This window comes from Protopterus annectens, chromosome 12.part0 (genome assembly GCF_019279795.1).
Source record: "Protopterus annectens isolate FY-2018-M chromosome 12.part0, PAN1.0, whole genome shotgun sequence".
Taxonomy (NCBI): domain Eukaryota; kingdom Metazoa; phylum Chordata; order Ceratodontiformes; family Protopteridae; genus Protopterus; species Protopterus annectens.
Genome location: NC_056746.1, coordinates 1,362,897,485 through 1,362,913,818, shown reverse-complemented (window position 1 = coordinate 1,362,913,818; position 16,334 = coordinate 1,362,897,485). Strand labels below are relative to the sequence as shown.

The following is a 16,334-nucleotide window of genomic DNA, read 5'->3' as shown; positions in this document are numbered from 1 at the left end:
GATGATCACTGATCGAGACTGGAAGTGTTTTGGATGTAGAGAAATTGCTATGATGGGAGATCAAAACCCAGTCAATAATTGAGCCATTTTGGTTTGCAGAACTGGTAAAGGTTGGGTGAAATCCAAGTAGGTTTATGCTATCTGTGGAGAACTGTAAATTGAGTTTTGCCAGTCATTGTTGACATCACCTAATATTACTTTTCCAGAGAGATATTTTTTGACACCCATGATAGGATACTTTCCAGAGATGGTAAGTTATTGCCAAGTTATTACTTGGAAAATAAAATACTGAAAGAGCTCAACCAAGTCAGAATGGATACTATTCCTTCCTGCTCAGACGTCCAGCATTAGAAAAAGAAGCTTAAAAAGATCAAATCAAATGCTTCAGCTGTCCTCTCAGACCCAGACGTCTCTGCTATGTCATTTGATGAGTCCTCTGACTGCCCAGATGCTTCATCTGCTGCCTGTATCATGGCTCCCCCCAGTGGCTAACATTTTGATTGCCCAGATGCTTCAGCTGCTCCCTGTATGACAGCCGTCCCGTGGCTAACATGGCATGGCCTCTTAACATGTACACCCTGACCAAGCAGACATCTGCCTCTTCAGAGAGATCTTACAACACTACTCCGGCTGTTGGCCAAACGGAAGTACTAGGTTCCCTTGTTGAAGTATGAAAGGGGTCTGAGACTCCTCATTATAAGCAAGCTCCTCTTCCTTATCAAGAAAACACAGAAGACTAAGCATACATCTCCTTCCCGCTGTGGTAAGAGATGCTCAGAAGGAGGGGCATGAATTTCCTTCTGGACTGTATAAGAGTTTAGTGTCTCTGAAGCCCCCACAGTTATTTTCTTATGCCCCCCTCCTTCCACTGCTTTCCCTCAGAAGAGACAGAGAGATTCTTCTTCAGAGGAAGATGATTTGGATTCTTATCTGGATTCCTTGTCTCACCATTGTCAGATTCAAACTCCTGTGGGGTATGAGTTTGATGAAGAGGATACTGCATCTCCTTTTCTTTGAAGGAACTTTTCTTTGGAGATACGGTACTTGAGGTGATGCAGCATTTTTAGTGGAAGGCAAACAAGTGTCAGATATGCAAAAGAAGATGTTATGACATGACTTACACGAGGGTACAAAAACCTCTGCCATCAATCCAGTACTTGAGGCATTGCAGGATGCCCTGTAGTGAACTCTTGAAACCCAACATCCAGCCAACAAGAAGCCTAGAAGATTTTATAAAGTACCAGACTTCCATAATTTTGTATAAGAATCCTTCTGAACCTGATGTCATGTCCTTAGAATATGATAAACCTACTAAACACATTCCTTCTTTCAACACCCTCCCAAATGATAAGGATAGTAGGGCTATTAATGGGTATGGAAAAAAGGTTCACTCTGCTTATACTCTGGCCTTCTGTGCTCTTTATCATGCATATATGAACACATATTTACTTGTCTCTGTTGGGGACTTTGATCAGATTTGCCCAAAATGCCTGATACTAAAACCAGGTATTCTAGTGTTGCTGTACTGACTTCTGCTTCCAAGTAGCTAATCATTCTACTAAATGCATCTGTGATGACGCTGATCCTGTCTGCAGAGCTGCTGAAACCAGTTCTGTTCTGAGGAGGTTCTCTTGACTTAGACTCGTCTCTTCTTCCTAAATATGTTAAATCTAAACACTTGGATGCCCTTCTAGATAGGGATACACTCTTCAGTCCTGCTGCTAGGGACATTTTTAAGAAACTTCAGAAGAGAAGATAATGCAGGGTTTTAAATGAATATTTCTTTCTCCTGTCCCTAAATTTCAAAGGAACTACCCTTCTAAGGCTGACCCTTCTTTCAAAAAGAACAAAACGCCCCCCCCAAAGGATAAGTATTATTTAAAAAATATCTCAGGAAAAATCTAAGCAGGAATTGAAGTGACCCTTAACCCCACTTTCACAGAAACTTTGTCTATCCTTTCCAGTTTGTGAATGACTCACCAGAGACCATGTGTTCTTTCTATCACTCAGACTGTACAGGATGTCACGGCTTTCTGTTCCTTGGAGATCAGGTGTCCCTCCTGTTCTATCAGGCCACCTCCTTTTTAACCCCCCCCCCCCGAGTTTGAAGGAGTTATTGCTCCAGGGCACTATAGAACTGGTCCCTCCTCTGCAAAAGAGAACTGGCTTTATTCGAGGTTTTTCCTCGTCCCTAGAAAAGAGGGAAGCTGGAGACTCGTTCTGGATTTGTCCCTTCTCAGCTTGTTTTTTTTTTTTTTTTGAATCCCAAAATTCTGCAGTCTTTACTTCCCTTCATTCTGTCTCAAGCCCTTTTAGTTATCTTGGACTTAAAAAATGCATATCTTAATCTTCTGAAGTATCCGGACCACAAGAAGCTTTTAAGGTTCTGTTTCAGAATATCTTTCTCAGTTCTGTCCTTTGCCCTTAGAGTATGTTTCACAAAATACCTAGCTACAGTAGTTCCTTTTCACACTCTTTAGGGAATACAGGTTTTCCCATACTTTGACAGTTTGCTTCTTCAGACTACTATGAGCAATAAGTCGTTCTAGATTTCAACTTTACAATAAATGTGTTTTCTCTCTTTCTCTCTCTATCTCTGAGGTTCTCTGTAAATATTAACCACACAGTCCAAGGTAGTAGCACAAACCACAGAAAAAACACAACGCTGCTCCGGCACAATAAAGGCTGTCCCTTTTCCCATGAACCAACACTGCTGTTGCAATCACAAGGATAAAACGATGTTCCAACGGATAGTTGAAATATATTATTTAATGAAAAGAATTATAAAAACAGAAAAAGTAACTGATTAAGTGCTTTCGTCTCCTTAACGGAGACTTCTTCAGAATCAAGTTGCTCTTATCAGTTCATACATTTTATAATAAAGCATTGATAGCCTATTGGCTAAAATTCAACAATTACTTTAATTGAACAAACTATTAGTTTAAACCAATTTAGTTTATACCAAATTAAAAGGGCTAGCTCGTAGTTTAAGGTCTGTACACAACTGCTCAGTACCTTACGTTTTAAAAAACAGTATGGTGAACAACAAACACAAATACTGATTCAAACATCATAAATATAATGAATATAAATAGTACACGTCCCTCGATCACTTAAAATTCCATATTGTATCTTAAAATCATGTAAAAGCAATAATTAATCATTATGTAAATAATATTTCATTGTTTTGTAAATCTGTGAACATGTGCATAAAAAGTCAAATATATACCATAAGAATATAAATACATTTATAAAAATATGTATATGTAAAAATCTATAGAAATATATATATATGTGTGCGCTTAATCAGTTACTTTTTCTGTTTTTATAATTCTTTTCATTAAATAATATATTTAAACTATCCGTTGGAACATCGTTTTATCCCTGTGATTGCAACAGCAGTGTTGGTTCGTGGGAAAAGGGACAGCCTTTATTGTGCCGGAGCAGCGTTGTGTTTTTTCTCTGTAAATATCATCAAAACCCCCAGTCTGGTTGCAGTATCAGTTCTTTGTCAATGACAGGCTTTCTTCCTTAATAAAAAGTAACTTTCCTTAAGGAATATTTTTAGTCCCTTCTGTTGGATGTGACCTCAGCAAAAGAGATCATGACTGCTCTGGGGTTTATGGCCTCCACTGTCCTCATATTGGGATATTGCAGGATGTCCCAGTGGTTAATACTGTAGCAATGATCAGACATCTAATGTTAGGGTACATTCTTATACAGCTGTGTTTCCTTTGTTTAGCTATTTGGACGTATTTATTCATCCTTCCTTTGGAGATACTTGCCTGATTGTTTTTTGTTTGTTTGTTTTTACTTTTGGAAATTTATAGCACTTTTATTCTGTTTTCAGATAGAAGAGCAGATCGGATCAGAGAGTGATGAGGCAGATGACATGCCTGAGGTGCAGGAGACTGTCCAGGTTATACCTGGTAGTAAGTTACTCTGGAGGATCCCTTCAAGACCGTCTCACTCAGCAAAGGTAAATATACTTAAATGTATACCGCTTTTCAGAGTTTTACTGAAATACTTACCCACTAGCATCTCCACTGTATAGCTTTCCTTTTAAGTAGATTTGTTTCTTAAATTGTCTTGCCTTTTGTTTCCTGCTGCTACTTGCTGTTCTTTGGGTTTAGCTCACTGAGGGGTCCAGGGAAGTAAACAGTGTGGGAAGAAATAGCCAGGGAATTGTTATGGCTAGGCTTGTATAGGCCCTAGGGCTGATAGCCTAGTACCAACCTATGAGCAGTTTATTGCTTATTGAACTGCTGTCATACAAGGATATTGGTGGTATAGAAGTTACAAAGCAGTCATCTCCCATCTGAATGGGAGCCACTCACTAGCATCTGATGTGTGTATTATAACAGTCACTAACACCTGATGTGTGTATTGTCACTAGCACCTGACATGAGTATTGTTATCAGTAGCTCCTGATGTGAGTATTGTTATCACTAGCACCTGATGTGTGTATTATCACAGCCACTAGAACCTGATGTGTGTATTGTTATCGCTAGCACCTGATGTATTGTTATCCCTAGCACTGGATGTGAGCATTATCACTACCACCCTATGTGAGTATTATCACTAGCTCCTGATGTGTGTATTGTTATCACTAGCACCCGACGTATTATCACATACAGTAGTACTTGATGTGAGTATTGTTATCACTAGCACATGATGTGTATATTGTTATCGCTAGCATCTGATGTGAGTACTGTTATTAGCACCTGATGTGAATATTATCACTATCACTAGCACCTGATGTGAATATTATCACTAGTGCCTGATGTGTGTATCGTTATCACTAGCACCTGATATGAGTATTATTATCACTACCACCTGATGCGAGTATTCTTATCACTAGCACCTGTTGTGTGTATTATTATCACTAGCACCTGATGTGTGTATTATCACAGTCACTAGCACCTGATGTGTGCATTGTTTTCACTACCACTGGATGTGAGTATTGTTATCACAGTCACTAACATCTCATGTGTGTATTGTTATCATTAGCAACTGATGTGGGTATTGTTCTCACTAGCATCTGATGTGAGTATTGTTGTCGCTAGCACCTGATGTGAGTATTGTTATCACAGTCACTAACACCTGATGTGAGTATTGTTACCACAGTCACTAAAACCTGTTGTGTGTATTGTTATCACTAGCATCTGATGTGAGTATTATCACAGTCACTAGCACCTGATGTGTGTATTATCACAAACATCTGATGCATGTATTATCACTAGCACCTGATGTGAGTAGTATCACTAGCACCTGATGTGTGTATTATCACTAGCACCTGATGTGAGTATTGTTATCACTAACACCTGATGTGTGTATTATTATCACTAGCACTTGATGTGAGTATTGTTATCACAGTCACTAGCACCTGGTGTGAGTATTGTTATCACAGTCACTAGCACCTGATGTGTGTATTATCACTAGCACCTGCTGTGAATATTGTTATCACTAACACTTGATGAGTATTGTTATCACTAGTACCTGTGTGTATTGTTATCACAATCACTAGCACCTGATGTGTGTATTATCACTAGCACCTGATGTGAGTATTGTTATCACTAGCACCTGGTGTGAGTATTGTTATCGCAGTCACTGACACCTGATGTGTGTATTCTTATCACTAGTACCTGATGTGAGTATTATCACAGTCACTAACTCCCGATGTGAGTATTGTTATCACAATCACTAGCACCTGGTGTGAGTATTGTTATCACAGTCACTAGCACCTAGTGTGAGTATTGTTATCACAGTCACTAGCACCTGATGTGAGTATTATCACAGTCACTAGCACCTGGTGTGAGTATTGTTATCACAGTCACTAGCACCTGATGTGAGTATTGTTAGCACTAGCACCTGATGTCTATATTGTTATCACTAGCACCTGATGTGAGTATTGTTATCACAGTCACTAGCACCTGATGCGAGTATTGTTATTACAGTCACTAGCACCTAATGCGTGTATTATCACTAGCACCTGATGCGTGTATTGTATCACTAGCACCTGATGTGAGTATTGTTATCACTAGCACCTGATGCGAGTATTGTTACCACAGTCACTAAAACCTGTCGTGTGTATTGTTATCACTAGCACCTGATGTGAGTATTGTTATCACTAGCATCTGATGTGAGTATTGTTACTACAGTCACCAAACCCTGGTGTGAGTATTGTTATCACAGTCACTAGCACCTGATGAGTGTATTGTTATCACTGGACCTGATGTGTGTATTGTTATCATTAGCACCTGATGTGAGTATTGTTATCACTAGCACCTGATGTGAGTATTATCACAGTCACTAGCAATGGATGCGTGTATTGTTATCACTAGCACCTAATGTATGTATTATCACTAGCACCTGTTGTGAGTATTGTTATCACTAGCACCTAATGTGTGTATTGTTATCACTAGCACCTTATGTGAGTTTTGTTATCGTAGTCAGTAGCACCTGATGTGAGTATTGTTATCACTAGCACCTGATGTATGTGTTGTTGTCACTAGCACCTGATGTGTGTATTGTTATCACTAGCACCTGATGTGAGTATTGTTATCACTAGCATCTGATGTGAGTATTGTTACCACAGTCAGTAAAACCTGATGTGAGTATTGTTATCACAATTACTAGCACCTGGTGTGAGTATTGTTATCTCAGTCACTAGCACCTGGTGTGAGTATTGTTATCACAGTCACTAGCACCTGGTGTGAGTATTATTACAATTACTAGCACCTGATGTGTGCATTATCACTAGCACCTGTGCCTATTGTTATCACAGTCACTATCACCTGATGTGTGTATCATTTTCACTAGTACCTGATATGAATAATGGTATGACGGTCACTAGCACTTGATGTGTGTATTATCACTAGCACCTGATGTGAGTATTGTTATCACTAACACCTGATGTGTGTATTGTTATCACTAGCACCTGATGTGAGTATTGTTATCACAGTCACTAGCACCTGATGTGTGTATTACCACTAGCACCTGATGTGAGTGTTATCATCACAGTCACTAACACTTAATGTGTGTATTGTTATCACAGTTACTAACCCCTGATGTGTGTATTATCACTAGCGCCTGATGTGAGTATTGTTATCACTAGCACCTGATGTGAGTATTGTTATCACTAGCATCTGATGTGAGTATTGTTACCACAGTCAGCAAAACCTGATGTGAGTATTGTTATCACAATCACTAGCACCTGGTGTGAGTATTGTTATCTCAGTCACTAGCACTTGGTGTGAGTATTGTTATCACAGTCACTAGCACCTGGTGTGAGTATTGTTATCACAGTCACTAGCACCTGATGTGAGTATTGTTAGCACTAGCACCTGATGTTTGTATTGTTATCACTAGCACCTGATGTGAGTATTGTTGGCACTAGCACCTGATGTGAGTATTGTTATCACTAGCACCTGATGTGAGTATTATCACAGTCACTAGCACCTGGTGCAAGTATTGTTATCAGTCACTAGCACCTGATGTGTGTATTGTTATCACTAGCACCTGATTTGAGTATTATCACAGTCACTAGCACCTGGTGCAAGTATTGTTATCGGTCACTAGCACCTGATGCGTGAATTGTTATCACTAGCACCTGATGCGGGTATTGTTATCACTAGCACCTGATGTGAGTATTTTTATCACAGTCACTAGCACCTGGTGCAAGTATTGTTATCGGTCACTAGCACCTGATGCGTGTATTGTTATCACTAGCACCTGATGTGAGTATTGTTTTCACAGTCACTAGCACCTGGTGCAAGTATTGTTATCGGTCACTAGCACCTGATGTGTGTATTATCACTAGCACCTGATGTGAGTATTGTTATCACAGTCACTAGCACCTGGTGCAAGTATTGTTATCGGTCACTAGCACCTGATGCGTGTATTGTTATCACTAGCACCTGATGCGAGTATTGTTATCACTAGTACCTGATGTGAGTATTGTTATCACTGTCACTAGCACCTGATGTGAATATTGTTAGCACTAGCACCTGATGTTTGTATTGTTATCACTAGCACCTGATGTGAGTATTGTTATCTCTAGCACCTGATGTGAGTATTGTTACCACAGTCACTAGCACCTGATGCGTGTATTGTTATCACTAGCACCTGATGCGTGTATTGTTATCACTAGCACCTGATGTGAGTATTATCACTAGCACCTGATGTGTGTATTATCACCAGCACCTGATGTGAGTATTGTTATTGCTAGCACCTGATGTGTATATTGTTATCGGTAGCATCTGATGTGAGTACTGTTATTAGCACCTGATGTGAATATTATCACTGTCACTAGCACCTGATGTGAGTATTATCACTAGCGCCCGATGTGTGTATCGTTATCACTAGCACCTGATGTATTGTTATCACTAGCACTTGATATGAGTATTGTTATCACTACCACCTGATGTGAGTATTCTTATCACTATCACCTGTTGTGTGTATTATTATCACTAGCACCTAATGTGTGTATTGTTATCAAAGTCACTAGCACCTGATGTGTGTATTGTTATCACAGTCACTAGCACCTGATGTGGGTATTGTTATCACAGTCACTAGCACCTGATGTGGGTATTGTTTTCATTAGCACTGGATGTGAGTATTGTTATCACAGTCACTAACTTCTGATGTGTGTATTGTTATCATTAGCAACTGTTGTGAGTATTGTTATCACTAGCACCTGATGTGGGTATTGTTGTCACTAGCACCTGATGTGAGTATTGTTGTCACTAGCACCTGATGTGAGTATTGTTATCACAGTCACTAGCACCTCATGTGAGTATTGTCATCACTAGCACCTCATGTGAGTATTGTTACCACAGTCACTAAAACCTGTTGTGTATATTGTTATTATTAGCATCTGATGTGAGTATTATCGCAGTCACTAGCACCTGATGTGTGTATTGTTATCACAAGCACCTGAAGTGTGTATTATCACTAGCACCTGATGTGTGTATTATCACTAGCAGCTGATGTGTGTATTATCACTAGCACCTGATGTGAGTATTATCACTAGCATCTGATGTGAGTATTGTTACCACAGTTAGTAAAACCTGTTGTGTGTATTGTTATCACTAGCACCTGTTGTGTGTATTGTTATCATTAGCACCTGATGTATGTATTATCACTAGCACCTGTTGTGAGTTTTGTTATCACTAGCACCTGATGAGTGTATTGTTGTCACTAGCACCTGATGTGTATATTGTTATCACTAGCACCTGATGTGAGTATTATTATCACAGCCACTAGCACTTGATGTGTGTATCATTTTCACTAGCACCTGATGTGAGTATTGTTATGATAGTCACTAGCACCCTGATGTATGTATTATCACTAGCACCTGATGTGAGTATTGTTATCACTAACACCTGATGTGTGTATTGTTATCACTAGCACTTGATGTGAGTATTGTTATCACAGTCACTAGCACCTGGTGTGAGTATTGTTATCACAGTCACTAGCACCTGATGTGTATATTATCACGTGCACCTGATGTATGTATTATCACTAGCACCTGATGTGAGTGTTATCACTAGCACCTGTATGTATTGTTATCACAATCACTAGCACCTGATGTGTGTATTATCACTAGCACCTGATGTGAGTATTGTTATCACAGTCACTAACACCTGATGTGAGTATTGTTATCACAATCACTAGCACCTGGTGTGAGTATTGTTATCACAGTCACTAGCACCTGGTGTGAGTATTGTTATCACAGTCACTAGCATGTGATGTGAGTATTATCACAGTCACTAGCACCTGTTGTGAGTATTGTTATCACAGTCACTAGCACCTGATGTGAGTATTGTCAGCACTAGCACCTGATGTCTGTATTGTTATCACTAGCACCTGATGTATTGTTATCACAGTCAGTAGCACCTGGTGCGAGTATTGTTATCACAGTCACTAGCACCTAATGCGTGTATTGTTATTACTAGCACCTGATGCGTGTATTGTATCACTAGCACCTGATGCGAGTATTGTTATCACTAGCACCTGATGTGAGTATTGTTATCACTAGCACCTGATGTGAGTATTATCACTAGCATCTGATGTGAGTATTGTTACCACAGTCACTAAAACCTGGTGTGAGTATTGTTATCACAGTCACTAGCACCTGATGAGTGTATTGTTATCACTAGCAGCTGATGTGTGTATTGTATCACTAGCACCTGATGTGAGTATTGTTATCATAGCACCTGATATGAGTATTGTTATCACCAGCACCTGATGTGAGTATTATCACTAGCACCTGATGCGAGTATTGTTATCACTAGCACCTGATGTGTGTATTATCACTAGCTCCTGATGTGAGTATTGTTATCACTAGCATCTGATGTGAGTATTGTTACCACAGTCAGTAAATCCTGGTGCGAGTATTGTTATCACAGTCACTAGCACCTGATGAGTGTATTGTGATCACTAGCACCTGATGTGAGTATTGCTATCACTAGCACCTGATGCGAGTATTGTTATCACTAGCACCTGATGTGTGCATTATCACTAGCAGCTGATGTGAGTATTGTTATCACTAGCATCTGATGTGAGTATTGTTACCACAGTCACTAAAACCTGTTGTGTGTATTGTTATCACTAGCACCTGATGTGAGTATTGTTATCACTAGCATCTGGTGTGAGTATTATCACAGTCACTAGCAATGGATGTGTTTATTGATATCACGAGCACCTAATGTATGTATTATCACTAGCACCTGTTGTGAGTATTGTTATCACTAGAACCTGATGTGTATATTGTTATCACTAGCACCTGATGTGAGTTTTGTTATTGCAGTCACTAACACCTGATGTGAGTATTGTTATCACTAGCACCTGATGTGTGTATTGTTGTCACTAGCACCTGGTGCATGTATTGTTGTCACTAGCACCTGATGTGTGTATTGTTATCACTAGCACCTGATGTATTATCATAATTACTAGCACCTGATGTGTGCATTGTTATCACTAGCACCTGTGCCTATTGTTATCACAGTCACTATCACCTGATGTGTGTATCATTTTCACTAGCACCTGATATGAATATTGTTATGACCGTCACTAGCACCTGATGTGTGTATTATCACTAGCACCTGATGTGAGTATTGTTGTCACATTACACCTGATGTGTGTATTGTTATCACTAGCACCTGATGTGAGTATTGTTATCACAGTCACTAGCACCTGATAGGTGTATTGTTATCATTAGCACCTGTGTGTATTGTTATCACAGTCACTAGCACCTGATGTGTGTTTTATCACTAGCACCTGATGTGAGTATTGTTATCACAGTCACTAACACCTGATGTGTGTATTGTTATCACAGTCAGTAACCCATAATGTGTGTATTGATATCACTAGCGCCTGATGTGAGTATTGTTATCACTAACACCTGATGTGTGTATTGTTATCACTAACACCTGATGTGTGTATTGTTATCACTAGCACCTGATGTGAGTATTATCACAGTCACTAACACCTGATGCGAGTTTTGTTATCACAGTCACTAGCACCTGGTGTGAGTATTGTTGTCGCAGTCACTAACACCTGATGTGTATATTGTTATCACAGTCAGTAACCCCTAATGTGTGTATTGTTATCACTAGCGCCTGATGTGTGTATTGTTATCACTAACACCTGATGTGTGTATTGTTATCACTAGCACCTGATGTGAGTATCGTTATCACTAGCACCTGATGTGAGTATTATCACAGTCACTAACACCTGATGCGAGTATTGTTATCACAGTCACTAGCACCTGATGCATGTATTGTATCACTAGCACCTGATGTGTGTATTATCACTAGCACCTGATGTGAGTATTGTTATCACTAGCACTTGATGTGTGTATTGTTATCCCTAGCACCTGATGTAAGTATTTTTAGACAATGTGTTTATTATGTTGTATTAGATTTTCCTGTTGCAGTGTAAGAGTAGAATGTAATCTGCACTTGAAGCAAGTTTGTCTTGTAATATTTTTTTGTCAGTTTCCAAAGCATTTTTTTTCTTTCTGTAAATTTAGGCAAGTTGTTTGGACCTCTCATTTCCTCCTTGCCGTTTTTCCTACTTGTCTTGACAGGATGTCTTATTTCCACAGGTGATCATCTTCAGAGAAGGTCACTGTAATAGCAAGCAATAACATTTGGGCATGAGTATATTTCTGTTTATTTCTCAGTCTTCTTTCATGGGCAACACTGGTTTATAGGTGCTGGACAAAATGGAAAAAATACCCAAACCTGATAAATGAAAATCATTAAATTACGCTACCAAATAACTGAAGGAAGGACACTTGCCAGTATTTCTGAAGAGAGTACTAATTCTTAAATTACTTTGCTAAAGGGACACAGATGTTTAATGAAATTCCCGAGCTCTCTTTCTTAGTCTGTGAGCCACCAAAATGAATACCTTAGCATCTGTTTTAGCTTGTTGCTACTCTGTGGTGGCGTGCACTGAGTGTTATGCTCCAGCATGTGATTGTCGGACTGCTCTGTGGTGGCCAGCACTGAGTGTTATGTTCCAGCGTGCGATTGTCAGACTGCTCTGTGGTGGCCAGCACTGAGTGTTATGTTCCAGCATGCGATTGTCAGACAGCTCTGTGGTGGCCAGCACTGAGTGTTATGTTCCAGCATGCGATTGTCAGACAGCTCTGTGGTGGCCAGCACTGAGTGTTATGTTCCAGCATGTGATTGTCAGACAGCTCTGTGATGGCCAGCACTGAGTGTTATGCTCTAGCATGCGATTGTCAGACTGCTCTGTGGTGGCCAGCACTGAGTGTTATGTTCCAGCATGCGATTATCAGACAGCTGTGTGGTGGCCAGCACTGAGTGTTATGCTCTAGCATGCGATTGTCAGACTGCTCTGTGGTGGCCAGCACTGAGTGTTATGTTCCAGCATGCGATTGTCAGACAGCTGTGTGGTGGCCAGCACTAAGTGTTATGCTCCAGAATGCGATTGTCATACTGCTCTGTTGGCCAGCACTGAGTGTTATGCTCTAGCATGCGATTGTCAGACTGCTCTGTGGTGGCCAGCACTGAGTGTTATGTTCCAGCATGCGATTGTCAGACTGCTCTGTTGGCCAGCACTGAGTGTTATGTTCTAGCATGCAATTGTTAGAAAGGTGTATAACAAAATTATATTTTCCTGATTCAAACTGTAAGTATCGTGGTCCTTCTGCTACATCAACTTTATTATTGCTAATATCAAACAGATCTGACCCCCCCCCTCACAAGTGGTTGTATAACTGTTTCAGGTAATTTTTACTAGTAAAATGTAACCATAATAAGAGCATATCTTTCCGTTTATATTTATCAAGTAATGCTTCTTCTAAGAATAACCTATCTTCAGGGGAACTCATTGCTGGAGTCCAGTAATAACCTTGAGTTAAAATCTGACTATTCTTTATTAAAACCTCTTGAATTTCAGTATTTGAGCACTGCTTTTGTACTATTTTGTATAAGTAGCACTATCACCCCCTTTGTACCATTCCCACAGTTCCTGTGCAGGATAAAACCATATATTATCAAAGCCTCTTTCTTGATCTTGAATGAAGTTTCAGTATTGACACAAACATTGATTTAGTTTACATACAGTAGAATTCATTAAATCTCATTTTTCATTAAACCTTTTGACTCCAGGTCAAAAGTATCTTCCTCAGTTACTATCCTAGAACTACCCCTCTTTTTTGATGTCCCGGGTGGCCACTGTCAAAGTGTAGGAAGGAGGTTGTTAAAATAAATTGGTTTTCTATACATGTCACTAATAAACCTCCTATTATTGGCATCCTTACAAGTATGTACATTCAAATATGTTATGTCAAAAACTTTGCATTTGATTTTTGGTGTTCTGGTTCTTAGTTTAGACATGTGTTCTCCTGCTGCTGAACCTGGTTTTCTACACCTGTGTGGTTTGGATGAACTGGCTGACAATGTGGGTATGTTAACCCAGTTAGTACAACAGCTAATCCAGTAAGTTTCTAGGATGGTAACTGAGGATGATACTTTTGACCTGTAAAGTCAAAAGGTTTAATAGATAGATTTTTATCACGTGGCTACCCATCGAGTTTAGTGCAAAATGTCCTAGCTGAGGTTTTGCAGAAAAGGCAAAATGGTTATTATACCCCTATACTTAAAGCCACCAAAGATGGTGGTGAATTTGTGATGTTGAATAATAGAACAAGTGACCGTAATTTTCCCCTTTCCTTCATCATGACCTTCACTAATGATAGTACACAGATTGTGGATATTTTAAGAAACAATTGGAATGTGTTTTCCTGTTTTGAGGGACTAACAGATATCTTTGGGAATGTCCCCAAGGTCATCTATAGAAAAGGGAGGTCATTTAAACAGATATTGGAAGGGGGTAATTACTTAGATGGGAACTTGACTCAGAAAAAAAATGGTACTTTTAAATGTGGTGCCTGTAACCAGCCTAAGTACCTTATGGTGAAAAAGGTTGTTAAAGTAATTGATGTATGGCTAAAAAACAATTTATTCTGTAATTTTTAACACAGGAGTATTGTTTATCTGGCCCATTGTACACAATGTAATTGTTACTATGTTGGAAAAACCCAAAGGAAATTCAAAGAACGAATTTATGAACATATGCTTGATATTAGGAAACAGAATGTGAATAATGCTTTAGCAAAACATATTTTATTTTTTCCTAGTCATTCCTTTGAATTTATGGGTTTGGACATACTAGCTAAAGATGCAAGGGGTGGTCCTTGGAATGATATCATAGAACTTAAAGAACTTAGATGGCAGATCAGGCTTAATTGCTGTATTCACCCTGGTCTTAATGAAAGTTTATCTATTATGAGTGTATTAAAATTACATTCTTTAATAGTCTAACTTAAAAACTCTTTTAGAAAATGAGTTTATTGATTTATGATTTTATGTTTTCTATACTTTTTTTGTTTTTTTAGGTGTTTAATATAGATTGTGTATTTTTATTTTTAACTTGTAATTAACATTCCATCTAATTTTGGGCCTATTCTTTTAAATGTGGTTGGCTGTTTTTGTCATGTGATGTACAATTGGAGGGTTATTGAAACTGAACTGTTTTGTAATTTGGTGTTCTGAAGAAGTCTTTTGTTACAACCTGATGAACGTGCTTAACTGCTCTTTACTGATTAAAGTGTTTCTACTACGCTGCATTTTGTTCCTTGTTCCAGCTTTGCATTTGGTTTTTGGTGTTCTGGTTCTTAGTTTGGACATGTCTCACCCAAAGGATGGCACGCCCAGGAGTGCAGCCAGCCCCCCCTATGCTGCACTGCAGTGTCAGTATTGGAAAGTAATCTGTGCACCTGAGGTGGGAATAGCACCCACAGCCTTCTAATAATCCCGCACCAAAAGGAAGTCTGCTAAGTACTGTGCTACTGACACTATCATGACTAAAGGATGAAGATGATATCTGGAGGATACCATGACTAAATGATGAAGATGATATCCAGAGGATACCATGACTAGAGGATGAAGATGATATCTGGAGGATACCATGACTAAAGGATGAAGATGATATCTAGAGGATACCATGACTAAAGGATGAAGATGATATCTAGAGGATACCATGACTAAATGATGAAGATGATATCTAGAGGATACCATGACTAAATGATGAAGATGATATCTAGAGGATACCATGACTAAAGGATGAAGATGATACCTAGAGGATACCATGACTAAAGGATGAAGATGATATCTAGAGGATACCATGACTAAAGGATGAAGATGATATCTAGAGGATACCATGACTAAAGGATGAAGATGATATCTAGAGGATACCATGACTAAATGATGAAGATGATGTCTAGAGGATACCATGACTAAAGGATGAAGATGATATCTAGAGGATACCATGACTAAAGGATGAAGATGATATCTAGAGGATACCATGACTAAAGGATGAAGATGATATCTAGAGGATACCATGACTAAAGGATGAAGATGATATCTAGAGGATACCATGACTAACGGATGAAGATGATATCTAGAGGATACCATGACTAATGGATGAAGATGATATCTAGAGGATACCATGACTAAAGGATGAAGATGATATCTAGAGGATACCATGACTAAAGGATGAAGATGATATCTAAAGGATACCATGACTAAAGGATGAAGATGATATCTAGAGGATACCATGACTAAAGGATGAAGATGATATCTAGAGGATACCATGACTAAAGGATGAAGATGATACCTAGAGGATACCATGACTAAAGGATGAAGATGATATCTAGAGGATACCATGACTAAAGGATGAAGATGATATCTAGAGGATACCATGACTAAAGGATGAAGATGATATCTAGAGGA

The 16,334-nt window shown here is 39.1% G+C and overlaps 1 protein-coding gene across 1 annotated transcript in view; it reads left to right on the top strand.

Annotated features, from left to right (window-relative positions):
• The window catches only part of OSBPL2 (oxysterol binding protein like 2), a 256,311-nt gene that overhangs the window by 174,355 nt on the left and 65,622 nt on the right, over window positions 1-16,334 (top strand). The window contains exon 9 of the mRNA XM_044090414.1: window positions 3,851-3,979. Coding sequence (XP_043946349.1) covers window positions 3,851-3,979 — 129 coding nt within the window. The remainder of the gene's footprint in view (window positions 1-3,850; window positions 3,980-16,334) is intronic.